Here is a 20178-nt window from a genome sequence, read left to right on the forward strand (position 1 = left end):
TACAATTATCATTAACTATTTATATATCATGTAACATTTTATAAAATATTTCAAAGATAGATATGTTGATACATTATTGCACATTTTACAAGTTATGCGGTGTGTTTTTTCTTCTTTTGATACTGAAAGGTCCTTAAAAACCCCTTATATGTAACATTTGTCTTAAAGTTAGAATACTAAACATGTTGATCATAAAGTAACATCTTTCCCCCCCCCCCCCCACCCTCCCCCCCCCCCCCCCCCCCCCCCCCCCCCCCCCCCCCCCCCCCCCCCCCCCCCAAGAATTTACACATTTCACTTATATAACCTACCATTAGTCAGTTACATCTAGACTGGATATAGTTATTTATAGAATACCATTATAATGAGATCTAAAGAAACATTAACTTATATTTGGAAATAAATTTCATGTATCATGAAACAATATTAGCACTATACAGTTATCATCAACAATTTACAACAATTTACCTTATAATATATAACATATTGGCAGTAGTTATGTACATGAAATCTTATACACAGGAAGATTTTGTTTTTATTTTGTTATAAGTGTACAGCTGATATTTATACAAGTACAACCATATTAGGCAAATTAAAATTTGCTGTACTTTAACCTACAAGGACAATATACACCATTGAGAAAATAATTCTATAATCATCAACACATCCACACACCCCAGCATATACAGCACTTAACACAGATACATGTATAAAGATTGTGATTATTTCCATAACTTTGTACCACTACTTCCTCGTAATCTGTAAATATAAAATTAAAACATTAGTTATTATTTTAATCATTAATCTACACCTCTCACATGCTTTACATTATTTCTTTATAAAACCACAAACTTTAATTACATGTAAATTAAAGTCCATGATTAACCAGATAGAGCCACCATGTACATATGACTAGTGAGCCATTAAATATGATGTCATGCTCAACAGCAGAATTTCATATTAAAAGAGGAAATTATTAAAAAAATAGCCTGAGATAGAAAAAAACCATAAACAGTAAAGCTAACTGCGGAAAAATAAAGCAGCAACGGTTCATTGATTTCATTGAAGCACTGGAAAAACACAAATATAAGAATGCTGATTGATTTAGAAATCATGTTGAATTAGTCAGTCAATTACTGAGAAATACATGTATGCTAGTAACTGGTGAGCAATCCAGGAAGTGGTTTGTTTAGGTGGATCAACCTTAAGATGTGACTAACCATACATTTAAATCAGCAAAAAAACAACCAAATTTGTTTAAAAGTAATGCCATTATCTCTATCTCATAAATTTTAAAGTTAAACATGAGGGTTTATCTTAGGAGAAATTATCCCTAATCCAAGATAATTGAGTTATCTTTTTGTTCTAGAGATGTGTGTTTTATATTCTAAAACTTTATCCATCTGTGGAAACTAACATCTACCACTTGACTTTCAATGGTGCTTGTGCTTAACATAGAACATTGCAAATCTTAGGCACTTACATTGCTTCAAGGGCCTTTTGCATAATAAGTCTAGAGGGAAAATCTTGAGTTTTTTATTCCTTTATGTAAAGAAATTGACATCACTTGGCTTTCCATTTGTGATGAATATGTTTATATGAGGATAATGGCAATGCTTTTAAGTTGTTTTTACTTGATACATGCATGCCTGTGAAAACTGACAGCCCATGCCTGTTGAAGGATTTTTTGTGCTGTATATTAAATTAGGAAAAAAGCATCGATTGGCTAATTGCTTTGTTGATTTTAAATTTACTATCAGCTCTTAACTTTTGATGGGCTCTCTTTCTTGTTCATCTACAGGACAGTTACACCTACCCCTTGGCTTTTGGAGGGATTTTTTTGCTGGGTTTATCAGAAGAAACAGATTCCTGTCACCATACTTTCCTCATCAGGCATGGTGTACTCTTTAATGTTTCTTTATATTTGTCACCTGAAATCATAAATACAAATGGTATATCAAATAGCTATGTACAAAATTGGAAAAAAGCGAACAGAACAATTTCATATATGTTCATATGATAGTATATCATGGAAGCATCATCTGGTTTCTTATACCAGGTACATTTGAAATATCACAAAGGAAAAGAGCTAAAATCTAATAATCATTAATCACAAAATTTTTATGAAATACGTAAATCACTATCTTTTAAGATGAGGGCAGTTGCAACATGAGTTATGGGATGTTAATGTTATATATAATACCATGTTTTACAAACTAAAATCAATAAAATCTGGGAAGACGTGTTCCCACCTAAAATTTAACAAAAATCATTATCTGATAAGATGATGGCACTTGTGAAACAAAGCAACATTAAGTTAGATATAATACAATGTTATAACCATAATAACCCTTTCAATGAATGACAGAGTCACTGTTATTATCATTTAACTTATTTTACCTCTTGTTCCATTTTCTGCTTCTGCCTCATGTTGTTTTCTTTGTTCTGATTTGCCTTTGTTATTTGTGTTTCTAATTCCTTGTAAAACTGCTTCACAGCCAGAACACCTTTATATCATAAATAATAAAAAACACATTGTAAAACTGCTTCACAGCCAGAAACACCTTCATATCATAAATAATAAAAACACATGTAAACTGCTTCACAGCCAGAACACCTTCATATCATAAATAATAAAAACACAATCATGTGAAACGGCTTCAAAGCCAGAACACCTTCATATCATAAATAATAAAACACATGTAAAATGGCTTCAAAGCCAGAACACCTTCATATCATAAATAATACAAGAGGGCCATGATGGCCCTAAAGTCGCTCACCTGTATATAGGCCCCCAGAGCAGGGCCAGTTTAAACCCCAGGGCTTTTATTTGAACAAACTTGGTAGACACCCATTAGAAGATGTTTCATGCTAAACATCTAAGGTCTAGCTTGTTGGGTTTTTTAAATGAAAGATTTTTTTCAAGTTTTTTTCTTTACACATATAGTTAAAAAACAATGACACACACCTGGGGCAGGGCCAGTTTTTGACCCCAGGGCTTTTATTTGAACAATCTTTGTAGACACTTACTAGACAATGTTTCATGCTTAATATCTGAACTCTAGCTATTCAGGTTTTTTCAAAGAAGAATTTTAACTTTTTGCTATACACATATAAGGAAAATCAATGTCCCCTGGAACGGGGCCAATTTTGACCCCAGGGCTTTTATTTGCACAAACTATGTAGACACTCACTAGAAGATGCTTCGTGCTTAATATCTAAATTCTAGCTATTTGAGTTTTTTCAATAATAATAATAATAATAATAATAATAACTTTATTTACCGAAGGTAACACATTAAGACATATACAGATTGCAACATCTTATTTACAATGCGGCCTTCTAAAATAAAAATAAAACAAGAGGGCCATGATGGCCCTGAGGTCGCTCACCTGTATATAAGCCGCCCCAACCCCCCCCCCCCCCCCCCCCAAACATTGCAGGGCCAATTTAACCAAAGGGCTTTTATTTGCACAAACTTGGTAGACACCCATAAGAAAATGTTTCATGCTAAACATCTAAGCTCTAGCTCATTGGGCTATTTAAAAGAAGATTTTTTTTAAAGTTTTTACTATACACATATAGTTAAAAACAATGACACGCCTGGGGCCGGGCCAGTTATGACCCAGGGTTTTTATTTGAACAAACTTTGTAGACACTTACTAGAATATGTTTCATGCTTAATATCTAAACTCTAGCTATTTGGGTTTTTTTCAAAGAAGATTTTAAGTTTTTGCTATTACACATATAAGGAAAATCAATGACCCGGGGCAGGGCCAATTTTGACCCCAGGTCTTTTATTTGAACAAACTTTGTAGACACTCACTAAAAGATGTTTCATGCTTAATATCTTAACTCTAGCTATTTGGGCTTTTTCAAAAAAGATTTTTTAAGTTTTCGCTATACACATATAAGGAAAATCAATGACCCCCGGGGCGGGGCCAATTTTGACCCCAGGGCTTTTATTTGAACAAACTTGGTAGACACCTATTAGAACATGTTTGATGCTAAATATCTTAACCATAGCTCTTTGAGTTCTTAAAAGAAGATTTTTAAGTTTTTACTATATGCATTTATAAGGGAAAAATCAATGACCCCCCCCCCGGCAGGGTCAATTTTGACCCCAGGGCTTTTATTTGAACAAACTTGGTAGACACTTATTAGAACATGTTTCATGCTAAATATCTTAGCTCTAACTCTTTTGGTTCTTTAAAAGAAGATTTTTTAATTTTTTACTATATGCATATAGGGAAAATCAATGACCCCCTGGGGCGGGGCCAATTTTGACCCCAGGGCTTTTCTTTGAACAAACTTGATAGACACCTATTAGAACATGTTTGATGCTCAATATCTTAGCCATAGCTCTTTGAGTTCTTTAAAAGAAGATTTTTTAAGTTTTCACTATATGCATATAGGGAAAATCAATGACCCCCCGGGGCGGGGCCAATTTTGACCCCAGGGCTTTTATTTGAACAAACTTGGTAGACACTCACTAGAAGATGTTTCATGCCAAATATCTAAGCTCTAGCTCTTATGGTTTTTTTAAAAGAAGATATTTAAAGTTTTTCTTTAGGTTGCCATGGCAACCAGAGTTCTGCATGGAATTAAATTCTTTGAACAATTTTTAAAGGTGACCACCAAAGGAACATTCCTGTGAAGTTTGGATGAAATTGGCCTTGTGGTTTATGAGGAGATGTCATTTAAAGTAAAAGTTTACGGACGCCGGACGGACGACGGACGCCGGACGAAAAGCGATCACAAAAGCTCACCCTGTCACTTTGTGACAGGTGAGCTAAAAATAAAAACACACACACACAAAAGAACACATATCAATCAAAGAAAATATAACATGTAAAAAGAAATGATTAAATGGTTATCACAATTTTAACATATATTAACACATATACTGAACATTCATACAATTCATTTTATTTATCATTAAACATAATACTTCCATCAGTGCATCATTTTAATCTGCAATTTAAAAAGTAAAATTAACTTACAAAATTAACACAGTCAAAAAACTTGAAACTAAGACAGACACCCATTATTAAGAAAACATAATTAATAAAAAAACACATGTATGAATATAAAGAGCGTATCCTGTATATATAAGACATACGGACCGTGCTAAATTTGATTAAATAAGTATTTCTTGAAACATTTCTTAAATATTGGCAATTTTGTTTTTCTTCTTATAGTCAGTGGTATGGAATTCCAAATAACCATGGCATTAAATTGGAATGTGTCATTAAAATAATTAGTACGTGGTTTGTAAGACGAAATTAAATTTCCGTGAGATATCGATCTTAGATTATACTTTTGATTATTAGATATGGTAAGTAAGTCTCGGATATATTGAGGGGACATATTATTCAATGCTTTATATACTTGGACACCGCTGTGAAAAATACATCTTTTCTTGAAAGTCAATATTTTTAATCTTTTGTATAAATTTTCTGATTGTTTTCTCATTGGAAGGTCTAGAATAATTTTGCAAATTCGTGTTTGTATTTTGTATATTTGGCATATATATTTTTTGTTTTCTTTTCAAAGAAGATTTCATAAATTCTTGTCATACACATATAAAGAAAATGAATGACCCCCGAGGCGGGCCAAATTTGACCCCAGGGCTTTTATTTGAACAAACTTGGTAGACACATTAGAAGATGTTTCATGCTTAGTATCTAAACTCTAGCTATTTGGTTTTTTTTTTCAAAAAAGATCTTTTAAGTTTTTGTTATAAACATATAAGGAAAATGAATGACCCCCGGGGCGGGGCCAATTTTGACCCCAGGGCTCTTATTTGAACGAACTTGGTAGACATCCATTAGAACATGTTTCATGCTAAATATCTTAGCTCTAGCTCTTTGCATTCTTTGAAAGAAATTTTTTTAAGTTTTTACTATATGCATATAGGGAAAATCAATGACCCCCTGGGGCATGGCGAATTTTGACCCCAGGGCTTTTATTTGAACAAACTTGGTAGACACTCACTAGAAGATGTTTCATGCCAAATATCTAAGCTCTAGCTCTTTGGGTTTTTTAGAAGAAGACATTTAAAGTTTTTTCTTTTGGTTGCCATGGCAACCAGAGTTCTGCATGGAATGGAATTCTTAGAACAACTTTGTTAAGGCTTCACACAAGGAACATCCCTGTGAAGTTTCATTATGATCTGCCTTATGGTTTCAGAGGAGATGTCGTTTTAAAAGTGTGAACGGACAACGTACGACGGACGACATACGACAGACGAAGAGTGATCCTAATAGCTCACCCTGAGCAATTGCTCAGGTGAGCTAAAAACACATGTGAAACTGCTTCACAGCCAGAACACCTTCATATAAAAAATAATAAATCACATTTAAAACTGCTTCACAGCCAAAACACTTTCATATCATAAATAATAAAACACATGTGAAACTGCTTCACAACCAGAACACCTTCATACCGTAAACAATAAAACACATGTGAAACTGCTTCACAGCCAGAACACCTTCATATAAAAAATAATAAAACACATTTAAAACTGCTTCACAGCCAGAACACCTTCATATCATAAATAATAAAACACATGTGAAACTGCTTCACAACCAGATAACCTTAATACCGTAAACAATAAAACACATGTGAAACTGCTTCACAGCCAGAACACCTTCATATAAACAAGAGGGCCATGATGGCCCTGAGGTCACTCACCTGTATAAAGGCCCCCCAACATCCCCCCCCCCCCCATCGTTGCAGGGCCAATTTAACCCAAGGGCTTTTATTTGCACAAACTCGGTAGACACCCATAAGAAGATGTTTCATGCTAAACATCTAAGCTCTAGCTCATTGGGCTTTTTGAAAGAAGATTTTTTTAAGTTTTTACTATACACATATAGTTAAAAACAATGACACCCCTGGGGCCGGACCAGTTTTGACCCCAGGGCTTTTATTTGAACAAACTTTGTAGACACTCACTAGAAGATGTTTCATGCTTAATATCTAAACTCTAGCTATTTGGGTTTTTTCAAAGAAGATTTTTAAGTTTTAGCTATACACATATAAAGAAAATCAATGACCCCCGGGGCGGGGCCAATTTTGACCCCAGGTCTTTTATTTGAACAAACTTTGTAGACACTCACTAAAAGATGTTTTATGCTTAATATCTTAACTCTAGCTATTTGGGTTTTTTCAAAGAAGATTTTTAAGTTTTTGCTATACACAAATAAGGAAAATCAATGACCCCCGGGGCGGTGCCAATTTTGACCCCAGGGCTTTTATTTGAACAAACTTGGTAGACACCTATTAGAACATGTTTGATGCTAAATATCTTAGCCATAGCTCTTTGAGTTCTTTAAAAGAAGATTTTTTAAGTTTTTACTATATGCATATAGGGAAAATCAATGATCCCCCGGGGCGGGGCCAATTTTGACCCCAGGGCTTTTATTTGAACAAACTTGGTAGACACTTATTAGAACATGTTTCATGCTAAATATCTTAGCCATAGCTCTTTGAGTTCTTTAAAAGAAGATTTTTTAAGTTTTTACTATATGCATATAGGGAAAATCAATGACCCCCTGGGGTGGGGCCAATTTTGACCCCAGGGCTTTTATTTGAACAAACTTGGTAGACACCTATTAGAACATGTTTGATGCTCTATATCTTAGCCATAGCTCTTTGAGTTCTTTAAAAGAAGATTTTTTAAGTTTTTACTATATGCATATAGGGAAAATCAATGACCCCCCGGGGCGGGGCCAATTTTGACCCCAGGGCTTTTATTTGAACAAACTTCGTAGACACCCATTAGAACATGTTTCATGCTAAATATCTTAGCTCTAGCTCTTTTGGTTCTATAAAAGAAGATTTCTTAAGTTTTTACTATATGCATATAGAGAAAATCAATGACCCCCCGGGGCGGGGCCAATTTTGACCCCAGGGCTTTTATTTGAACAAACTTGGTAGACACTTACTAGAAGATGTTTCATGCCAAATATCTAAGCTCTAGCTCTTATGGTTTTTTAAAAGAAGATTTTTTACATTTTTACTATATGTATATAGGGAAAATCAATGACCCCCCGGGGCGGGGCCAATTTTGACCCAAGGGCTTTTATTTGAACAAACTTGGTAGACACTTATTAGAACATGTTTCATGCTAAATATCTTAGCTTTAACTCTTTTGGTTCTTTAAAAGAAGATTTTTTAAGTTTTTACTATATGGATATAGGGAAAATCAATGACCCCCGGGGCGGGGCCAATTTTGACCCCAGGGCTTTTATTTGAACAAACTTCATAGACACCCATTAGAACATGTTTCATGCTAAATATCTTAGCCATAGCTCTTTGAGTTCTTTAAAAGAAGATTTTTTAAGTTTTTACTATATGCATATAGGGAAAATCAATGACCCCCCGGGGCGGGGCCATTTTGACCCCAGGGCTTTTATTTGAACAAACTTGGTAGACACCCATTAGAACATGTTTCATGCTAAATATCTTAGCTTTAACTCTTTTGGTTCTTTAAAAGAAGATTTTTTAAGTTTTTACTATATGTATATAGGGAAAATCAATGACCCCCGGGGGCGGAGCCAATTTTGACCCCAGGGCTTTTATTTGAACAAACTTGGTAGACACTCACTAGAAGATGTTTCATGCCAAATATCTAAGCTCTAGCTCTTACGGTTTTTTAAAAGAAGATATTTAAAGTTTTTTCTTTCGGTTGCCATGGCAACCAGAGTTCTGCATGGAATTAAATTCTTTGAACAATTTTTAAAGGTGACCACCAAAGGAACATCCCTGTGAAGTTTGGATGAAATTGGCTTATGAGGAGATGTCATTTAAAGTAAAAGTTTACGGACGGATGAACGGACGGACGCGGGACGAAAAGCGATCACAAAAGCTCACCCTGTCACTTTGTGACAGGTGAGCTAAAAATAATAAAACACATTTAAAACTGCTTCACAGCCAGAACACCTTCATATCATAAATAATAAAACACATGTGAAACTGCTTCACAACCAGATAACCTTAATACCGTAAACAATAAAACACATGTAAAACTGCTTCACAGCCAGAACACCTTCATACCATAAACAATAACACACATGTGAAACTGCTTCACAGCCAGAACACCTTCATATCATAAACAATAAATCACATGTAGAACTGCTTCACAGCCAGAACACCATCATATCATAAACAGTGAAACACATGTGAAACTTCTTCACAGCACGAACACTTTCATATCATTAACAATAAAACACATGTGAAAATGCTTCACAGCCATAACACCTTAATATCAACTAATACTGCTCACAATCATTACTATATCATGACCTAAAATACCATGTAAGAAGAAATAGCATCTTACAACTGAAGCAACTAATTCTATTTCAACTTATACTGGTGCCTCATATTTCTGTAGTACTTAACTATTCAACACAGACAACAAAAGTTAGAAGAATAAAATTCGGGAAAATATGTTGATTATTGTAGCAAAGACTATCTGTTACATCATAGATAATTCCATTTAATGTTTGCATGTAAGCAATTATATACACAACATGGCAATTAACAGCTATCTTCAGCCTAGTGAGTAAAGTTCTGTTCTCATATTTCCAAAGCAATTACATTTTAACAGTTTCAAAAACAAAACCAAAAGTAATCTTTATTTTTTAATACATCTATACCTAGCCCTGAAAGTGGGGATTTTCTCAATGGCATTTATCAAATATCTTAATGGTTGTTGAACAAAGACAACTGTCTTTACAGGTATGAAAACTAAAAGTAAAATGGTGAAGTAATTTACGATACTTTCTTCTTAATCTGAATAAAATAATAAGTTTTCTCAGTTGTATATGTTACATTTCAATAAAAATACAAATAAAAAAGTGTAAGTAAAACCCCTGGCAGGTGCATGAAGTCTATAAGGCACTTGAGACTGGTTATGCCTAATACCTTGGAAATATGGGTACCACGGAAATATGAGGCACAAGTATACCTAGCCTTACTGCAGAATCTATAGTGGACTTACCAATCTTGTAAAACAGAGATAATTTCTGGTACAGCCTCTTGCCTAATGTCTCTTCCAATGGCATAATCAACTTCTAACTGTTGGTTTTTCTGATCCAACTTTCCATGTATAATATCTGCATATATCACCTCAATTATCAAATCCTGCAAAAACCAAGGTATAACTTGTTAACTTTTACTTGCTGATATCAGAGAATATATCATAAAATATTTACCATTCATTTCCAGGTAAATGTTTAAAGTTCAAATTTAGTTAACCAAATATTCATGGACAGGTAATAGTCAAAATAACTTTACATTAAGCCATAATTATGCTCAATTTGATATCATACAATGTAAAAATAATCAAAAACCGATATTATCTACTGAACCTTCTATAAATAGAAGATATTGAATGAGTGTAAGTTTACTACTGAATTTATTGAATGTGTTGAATAAAATAATATTATGCAAGCATTATAGCAAGCATAATATTGATTTATTCAACGAGCTCAATAAATTTAGTAATTAACTTACACTCATTCAATATCCTTTATTTATCACATATCAAAAATAAAGACCACTTAAAGTGAAATAGAAAACTTTTTCATGGACGCGCCTATAGCTAACATTTAGCATGTCTTAATGCTTTGTTTATATAACGCAAATGACATCTTGTCAAAATACATGCACTGCCGTGCAATACCATATTTACAGAGTCGCTAAAATCGGCACCGGTATGTGATAAATATTGTTCTTGGTGTATCAGTAACAATCAAACTTTAAATACAGTGGGTCAGTCTTCTATAATTCAGGTAGTATTTAAACATTTTTCATAATCAACTATTGGTCAATTACCATAATAAAAGTAAATCTTTTAAAATATATAACTAATTTAGCTGAACTTGACAGTGAAAGAATGAGCATATTGTCACTTTAAAGACATATTATGTCTCAGAAATTCATATTTTTGAAAGTTTAATATATGAGCCATGCCATGACAAAACAAACAAAGTGCGTTTGCACCCAGCATGGATACAGATCAGCCTGCGCATCCACGCAGTCTGATCAGGATCCATGCTGTTCACTTACAAACCATATTATAAGTAGAGAAATTGATAGGGAACATGGATCTTGATCAGTCTGCGCAGATCCGCAGTCTGGTCTGGATCCATGATAGTCACAAACACATTTTGTTGGTTTTGTCATGACGCGGCTCATATGTCAAACATATGTTTGATGATGTTTCAATAATGAATTCAGAGCATGTTACATGTTTAAATACTGACGAAAGTAGCACTTATCGTGCAGTAATGTGTCATAAAGGTAGCAAACTGTAAACAAAGAAGTATTTTGACTTCCATACAAAATACTGACTCACTATAGTTATACCCACTGCTATCAGAGCAAAATATAGTTCATGTACATGGAAAATGTGTATATTTTTGGAATCTGAAGCAAGATACCAAAATTTAAAAAATTTTGAGAAATAAAATTGATAGCATTTCTGGGGCAAAATGTCACTTTAAGGTGAATGTATATAATTATGTATATATAAGAATTAATCTTACTTCAAGGGACCTCATGTTAGGAATATCCAACTCCTCCAATAAAACACTATATGGAATGCACTGAAAATAAAACATATCATGTTACAAGAATGGACTGAAGATGGTACTAAAATTATACTATTACTAATAAACCATAAAATAAATCATAGGATATAAACTTTATTAAATTTGAGTAGCAATGTCAAAGGAGAATACAATGAGAATTGTATTAAACCAAAAGAATTAAATTAGCAGTAAGCTTGCTTAAATTCAGAAAAATAGCCTGGGTATTTAAGAGAAAGTCAACATTACAGTTATATGTCTAACTCTTTATCAGTTACCAACAATTATGACATAATAAGCATGTGTGCAAATTTATATGTGAAATTTCAGTGGCTGTGAGGAAAGATTTTGCATGCAAAAGCCCTTACCAAGATTTTTCTTAGTAATTCTGTAAAAATTTGAGCTAGAATTATTGGTCTTAAAAAGTGACCCACAGCCATGATCTTCAAGATTTGTGTGAAATTTCCAGTGAACAACTTGCATGATTCATGAGATATACAGTTACATGTAAAACATCACCCAAATATTATGTCAATATCAATGTTGAAACCACAATGATAAAGATAACTGCATTATTCTTTTTTATTACATGCTTTTCGGTGGTTTATAGAAATATATCAGTGATATAAAACTGATAATTTCACTGTTTTGAATTTAAGCCCCTTACGTTGTTTCAGTGAAATACAAGCGTGCACAGTACTGGGAACCAACTTACTGACGTGACATGGTAAATGATGTCATGTTGTATTATTATTTGGCGAGTTTTTCATTCAGTACTAGGTTTAATGTCTTTTTAAAACATTTTTTTTGCATATAATAAAAAGAAAATTTGTTTAGTTTAGTGTAAGATCGAAATATATTTCACCTTGTTAACACCAAAAGTTCATATTTCACTCGTGGTTGCGCCTTTTGGTGCTCACTCAGTGAAATATATTCCGATCTTAAACTGAACTAAACAAATATCCTCTATAACTAAAGGATTTGAAAGTGATTTGTCACCATTATACAATCACCACAGCCTTTATTATGCAGTCTAACCAGTCTATACTGATGATAGCCCAGGTTTTGTAATTGTGATACTGAAATCACTAAAACTTTGAATGGACTGTTCCAAATTTAAAGCATGGCAAGTCCATTACAATGGTGGTAGTGGTGTTGAGAGTATACCCTCCAGATCACTGCAGTATGCCACATTAAATTTATCAGAGCACAGTTAAACCACGGCAGCATTCCTGGGCAGGCTGCTAAGCAGTTTACCAGTACTAGTTGTCTTTACTTCTGCAAAAAACTGATAACTTCTGTACATGCCAGAGCAGAGGTACAGTGCGATAGACTGTAGCAAAGATTTCATAATAAAATACAATGGAAGAGAACTGCACTGTCCAGGAATGGAAACCCTGGTTGCCTGTTTAACAGTCCAATGCTCTACCTATTGAGCTAATTGGCTGGTTATACACAGGTTTAGGGTTAAATAGTTGTGGTCAAAGTATGGATGGGTGGCTGCTGTGTGATCATGTACAAATTGATACAATCACAAGATGTAAACAATATATTATATACATATATACCTTTGTCTTTGTAGCCAGAGATACCATTGTCAGATGTCTTAATTTATTCAACATGGCTGCACTCAGTTCAGGTAACTCTGATTTCTTCTCTGAAATCATAATTAAGTAAATAACAGTAGAGCATCTTTTAATAGTTTTTATTCACACTGTATTTAAGTAAATGATTCATAGAGTTGTAACAATATGGTAAAAGGCACATTGCAAAATAATGAGTACTTGGACATTTTTGAAGTGAGTATTCTCAACCTTTATGAGTTTTGTAGAAATAAAATTACAAATTCTATGTCACTAAATTATACAAACATATTACATTTACAAAGATGGTGACTGAAAATTCAATTTAATGTCAAAAAAATCATGTCTAAGATAGCTATTACTATATTAGATAAATATAAATATTTTCATTTTATTCCAAGCTAAATCAAAACACCATAAATAGTTCCTGACATAGATAAACAGAGGCAAATTTAAAGAGCATGGAGCTATGGACAGTATACTATGGACATAAATTGTAGTTACACTTGAGAGAGCCTGTAGCCTACATATTCATAGTGAAACCTGATCAATTTAATTACTTTCATAAAGAAATTCTCAACAGTTCCAATTTGAAGCAGGGCAGGTCCATTATGCAAATTTGAGTTAAAGGCTAATTATGCCTTGGAAATGCTTTAACTTTTATTTCTCAAAAACTTTTTAATTTTGGTGTACATTTTGTACTTTTATAGTAACAAAAAAAGTTACTCATTGGCCAATTACCTGAACCATCTTTTTCATCTGTTGCTTTTGTCAATAAATACTGTTATAGTGAATTAGTATTTTGTATAGAAGTGAAAATACTACCTTGTTTACATTTTGCTACTTTTATGACAAATGCTTTCATAGTTATCGCTTCTTTCTTTAGGGAACAAGTATCTAATATTCTCTAAAACCATTAATTAGACATTATAAAATTCATACTTCCTAAAGAAGTAAAATTTTATTTGTATCTGAGGCATAATGTGCCTTTAATAATTACCTTTATAATCTTTGTATGTTCCATAGGCAAACAGATTCAGCAAGTTAAAAAACTTTACATGATCTCCACTTGAGAGCTGTAAATACAATATATCATAAATCAATAAATTATGATAGTTCTACAGAATTTATTCTTCTCAATATTCCAACTTACTTTAAAGGAATCATATACTTCTACATCATTCATGTATAAATAAAACAGAGAAGTTCCATTAAAAACTAACATGAAATAAAGTTATACTGAATAAACAATATTATTAAAGGAACTCCACTGCAGTCCAAAACTGGCACGCAACTGCCTAAATAAGAAAAATTGAATTTCTTAAATAGATCACTTTAAATCAGAAAGATATGCAAAAGATAATTAAGAAAAACACTCAATAAAAAATTGAAAACTGTCTTTTTGTGCTATTCTAAGCCCGATTTGAGTTGCAAAGCTTTTCAACTTTGGGTCATTTTGCACAATTTTATTGGAATAATTATTCTGGAATAAGTGAGTGAGTGAATGATCTTATTGGTCATTTCAAAAAACCTTGGTGAAGTCCCTTTAAATCATATTGGTTTAAACATATTTATTAAAGCTCCATTGCGAAACAAGTTCTTGCAACTTATATAAATCACTTTCAAGTCCACTTCCTGGAACCAACCAGTACTTTTGTCATTTTAAGAAATATTTTTTTTACCTGATTTGGGCTCGAACCCATACCTGGGTTGAAAGGCAGACACCTTAACCACTAGGCCACCGCTCTCTTTAAATCATTATTGAATGAAGAAATAATATGAAATTAGGTGCTACCTATGACGCGGAAAGCTCTTATGAATTATGATTTTAGCCTAACATATTTAGTGTAAATGTAAACCAGATTTATCTTGAAGGTATTTTGTACCATAAACAAAACGAATAAATTGGAAGTGTTCAACCTATCATCAGGGGACCTCTGCGCATGCGTCGGCGTTTGGAAAATCCCGTCCGCCATTTTTGTTAATCTCTAATCACAATTGTAATTTAAACGTTATTTTTAAGTGCTAATTTATCAAAAAGGATATCTTCAAGTAACTTTTTATATTTATAATCGTTTATAATTCTTATCAATGAAATGCAGGTTTATTTTCTGATTTTGTACATCATTCTTTCACCGGAAGTGTTACTTAGCATGCGTCTGCTAGCAATAGTCTGAATTATGTAGACGCTCATTAAAAGCGCTCTGATATCTATATTTAGCTCAAAAGGATTTCAAAATGGCGGCGCCCAGTTAACTAAGGATTTTTTCACAGCTCATTAGGTATAGGATATATATTTTTTTGAAATTTTCATTTAGTTTGAATTTGATTTCATTTGAACTGATACGCGTCATACATGTTATCTAAGAGCGCTACAGCCCTCGCGGGGCCTTTGGCCCCAATCGGACTTTCCGCGTATTATTTTCTGGTACTGAAAGTGGAATATTGATTTCCGGGAAATTCCCTGTGATCTTTAAAATCTATATTTGCTCCCACAAGATTAACTAGAAATTAGACAGAAACCAAGTTGAATACCACTTTAAGACCATTCATACTTCATTACTTGGTCAAATTTTACCCAATGATTTGGAAGATGGTGTTAGGGCATAATATTATACAAAGCTTGCCTTGCAGCACTATGTGCTCAGGTGAGCTACATTTTGTGTAAAAAGATATCTTTTATGCATCTAATTTAGCAAAAGCCTTGCACGGACCATGCTCAACTTTTTCTAATTTCTAAGTCAAAGGAAGAATATTATAGTAAAGAGTACTCTTATTAAACATAATTTTTTGGTAAAAAATAAAATTCAAATGGTCAAGGTCAATTAAAGGTGAATGTCATATCAAATTAATTCAACATATGGGATTTGTCATAAGGATACTTTTGTCCAAATCCGTAAATAAATAGCAAAGTTATATATATTTATATGTCTTCCTTTGTGGTAACAGACTTAATGTGGATTGACAATGGACAACAGACATTCAACAATCCTAAAACCAAAATGCCACGATGCCAAATTGTTACCTCTAACTTTCCTCTACCTACCTCTTGTATATTTGGCATTTCTAGAAGTTCTCCAAACACATAAACACCTGATGCCTCAAGAGCTTGTGTAACAAGACTTGCAGCTGCTGCACCTTTTGCTGATTTAGCCAGCAATACAAACTGCTCTAAAGGATTAACTGAGGACTTCTCTGATGTCATTTTGATGAAATATGTAAAATCTGCAAATAAAATTTAAAACATAATACATTTGATCACATGAAGCTTTCCAATATACAGTGTGACCTGCCTTAGTGACTCTGTTTATAACAATATCCTGTCTGCAATGACCTTACTTGAACTCACACTTCAGATATCACTATTTATTTCACACAGTATAAAATAAATCCAACGAAGCTCCAACATGTTATGATTATTGGATCCAATGTAATCAATTTATCTTTTTTCCAAGAGTCCAAAATATCTTTTATCAAATGCTTATTGCACATCATCTAGCCTAGTTATCATATTAAGAGTTCAAAAATTCCAATCAAATACAGTACTTAACATACTTGATCAATTTCAAGGCCAATGAATCTCGCGCAAGGGATTGTGGGTGAGGATTTGAAAATTTCTATTTTTAGAGCTTCTCATCTAAGTCCTAACTCAATGCTTGACTTATTTACATGTATAATTATTTTCATAACTGAATATTTGAATTGTATAATTTTCATCAGCATATGTAGTATATTCATTCTAATATTCACAGTCATTGTGATACATGTAGCATAGATCTTCTACCTACTGCCAAATATAGACTGAATCACAGTGTGTCAGCCACACATGCTTAGATAACATGCACGATTAACTTGGTTAACAAGGAGCATTGTCCCATTGAACCATGCTGTGACTCATATCCTGTATGATGGCTGATTAAATATTGTGTTGCTAATTAACACTGTCAATTAGCAACACAATATTTAATCAGCTATCATACAGGATATGGACAGATACTGTTTATCACCAATGATCTGTCACTTAGAGGCGCAGATTACATTTTATAGTCAGGAGCTGTGTTTGATTTTTTAAGTTACCATGTTTTAATTTATTTTTGTCTGGAATTCAATCTGATAGCAGGAAATTATTGGTGTTAGGGTCAAAATGTCGGGATTTTATTTAGATCCTTGTCGATTTGTCAAATACTGAATATTTCAACAACAAGAGCAACCGATTTTACAAGATGATATTACATAAATGTCGCTTGACAATTGTCTATATACAGGTCTAGTATATCGCCGAATTAGTGCATGATGCACCAGTATGTGTATGATGCACTAATTGGTGTACCAGATTATCATGCAAATCTTTGAAAACCCATTATTTTGATAATATAGCAGTGTGAATTGTGGCAGCTGCACTTACTATAGATAATATTCATAGAAGTATCCTGAAACTAAAGATATTGATGTAAACACTCAGGTTATTCTTGCACCTTTTTTTTTTTTTGAAAATCTGCACGATACACTAATTTGTGCATCCCAAAATTGGAAGTGGTTATTTTTTTACTTTCCAGTCAAGAATCAATTTTTTAAACCATGTATACCTGATCAGAATAATAACTGGATATGAAATATGGAACTGGAAGTGAATTTAAGTCTGAAAGTAACAAATTTTCAGTGGATAAAAACAGTAAAATATCCTAAAGTACAATAAGATCAGAAGTTGTGTTTATTCTTTGTCAATAAAACAGACTATTACCAATTTTATGTGCAGGTGCCAAAACATGATCATAAATAAACAACAAATAATTTACAGAAACACATTTATCAAAATATTTAAACACTGATCAGTGTATGATTAAATACACTAATTTGTGTATCATATACCAATGTGTGCATCATGCACTTATCTGGCGATATACTAGACCTGATATAATAAAAAAAGTCCTGGCGCACAATTTGTTGAGATACTTCAGTACTTGTCATTGAACCACAAGCTAGTTTCACAAATCTGCAAATGGCTTAATCTATTTTTCCTCTCTTAAATGACATACTGTACAGTTTTATGGTAACAAATCTAACAATTCCCATTGAAAGTATTTTAGACAATGGAAATATTTATAGACAATATATATTATGCACCAAAATCTAAGATATTATCTTTTATCCGGATTTCAGTTCCTATCCGATAATACAACTTCTACTCATTTGTTCCATTAACTTAGCAAGAAATGACAAGTACTCGTGGTTATCAGGTTTACTTGTTTAACAGTAAATTAAATCAATTGATTTGCAATTTCAATAAATGAACAGATTGCTAAGATTACAAAAATAGGTCTTTTAAAATTTACCGGATGCGTAAATAACAATGTTGAACACCGCTATATGTTAAACTGTAGCATAGGTTATAGTTAACTAAATTATTTAAAAGCATCTAGCTGTCATCACGCCCTTTTGAGTATTATGTGCAGGTGCGCTTAAGTGCAAGAAATTAAAGGAGAAAACAAAAAGTAATACAAATATGTATGACATGACATTTACGGAAGATAGATAGATTTGTGAGAAAATTGGTAGCTAAAAACAGGATGTACGCTAAGAACTTGATCGGGGCACAGTTTCGTTATCCCTTGCCTAGACCAGCAGAGAAATCCACATTATGTTGGTTTCTGGGTAAATAGTGGACATAAAGTAGTTACATGGAGTATATCATTTATATCGTTTGTCTATAAAAGGGGATGCTTGTATCTAGTGTCTTGTATAGGAGTTGTAAAATAAGGAAGCATTATTAATTTATATTACTGCATGAACGATCTTAAAGAACATTATATATTAGTCTGGCATCAATCCTTCTGTCTCTCAGGAGCATCATTGTGGTTGACTCACTGTTGTGAGCCTTGTGAGAGGTGTAGTTCATCCACCTTACTCACCTGACTAAGTCTTAGCTCCCCTTGACTTTGCCTACTTTCCGCAATTCAAAGAACAGCTTCGTGGTCGGCGGTTTGTGTCTACCGAAGATTTGATGAAAGCCACCTTATCCTTTAACAGAGGACTATCAAAAGATTGGTTTTCACAATGTGTTGGAGACTTGGGTGAAACGTCACAGGAAGTGTGTTGAGTTTTGTGGGGAGTACTTTGAGAAAGGTGCTTGAATGACGTCATGACGTTGGTGTGCGCCGCGTATTTGGTACTGTCTGCCTTAAATATTTGCTCATTATGTTATTTGTAAAGATATTGAAGTGAAATTTTCAACAAATGTAGAATATGTTTGTTTCTAATAATTATCTAAATATGCGATTAATATCTTAAGTGCGCCGCCGTTAATTAATTTTGTCACGGAGTATTGCATGGGACAACCCTCGTATATATCAAAAAGCTTATTGTAAGCCGTTTTGAAAAAAAAAATCATATTTCAACGTCTATAATGTATAGCTGGCAGTACACTGTATTCGACAATATTCCAAAACTTCACAAAGGACACATTGGTCCTGTTACAGGCAATAGTGCCTGTAACTAACATTTGTGGGAATTTTGGTTACAATTAATTAAGGAGGGCAATCTACACATTTAGATCTTTCCTAGAATATTGGTATAAAAATGTCAGGGCTGCAAACTGTGCCAGTCTGTCAAGTGATTAAAAGGTTTTGGACGCCACTTACATTTATGAAAATTTTAGGCATCTTATGGTAGCTCTTTTCTAGGGGCTTAAATGGGATTTTAAGCAGATTTTTTTTGTCTTTATCAAGCATAAATGGCTCACTCAGTTTTATAGGATAAATTGGGGTTAAAACTGACTAAAATGGGCGATTTGAAATAAATGTTTGCCTGGCCCGTACCTACTATATTTGATAAGTTGGTTGGGCGATGCCTTGTTTACGTTATCACGTAAGGCACGTTATCATGATTCTGGCTAAGAAACAAATCATAGTTTTATTGTTTAGAAAGGGCAAACATGAGTTTAATAACATTGAAATAACGGTTTTAAAGCGTGACTTATCACCTGAAGAAAGTAATGT

The 20178-nt window shown here is 33.4% G+C and overlaps 1 protein-coding gene across 1 annotated transcript; it reads right to left on the reverse strand.

The window, feature by feature from the left end:
• Positions 1-1913: 1913 nt before the first annotated feature.
• Positions 1914-18461, reverse strand: LOC132736715 (COP9 signalosome complex subunit 7b-like; the record flags this gene model as incomplete). Its single annotated transcript, XM_060723909.1, is given in 8 exon segments — positions 1914-1931; positions 2401-2507; positions 10010-10152; positions 11559-11618; positions 13169-13257; positions 14184-14259; positions 16230-16408; positions 18308-18461. Coding segments are annotated over 7 exon segments (652 nt in total), but the record flags the coding sequence as incomplete, so codon positions are not given.
• Between the last annotated feature and the right edge of the window lie 1717 nt (positions 18462-20178).

This window comes from Ruditapes philippinarum, unplaced genomic scaffold (assembly GCF_026571515.1).
Source record: "Ruditapes philippinarum isolate M1 unplaced genomic scaffold, ASM2657151v2 ctg4531_1_1_1_1, whole genome shotgun sequence".
Classification (NCBI taxonomy): domain Eukaryota; kingdom Metazoa; phylum Mollusca; class Bivalvia; order Venerida; family Veneridae; genus Ruditapes; species Ruditapes philippinarum.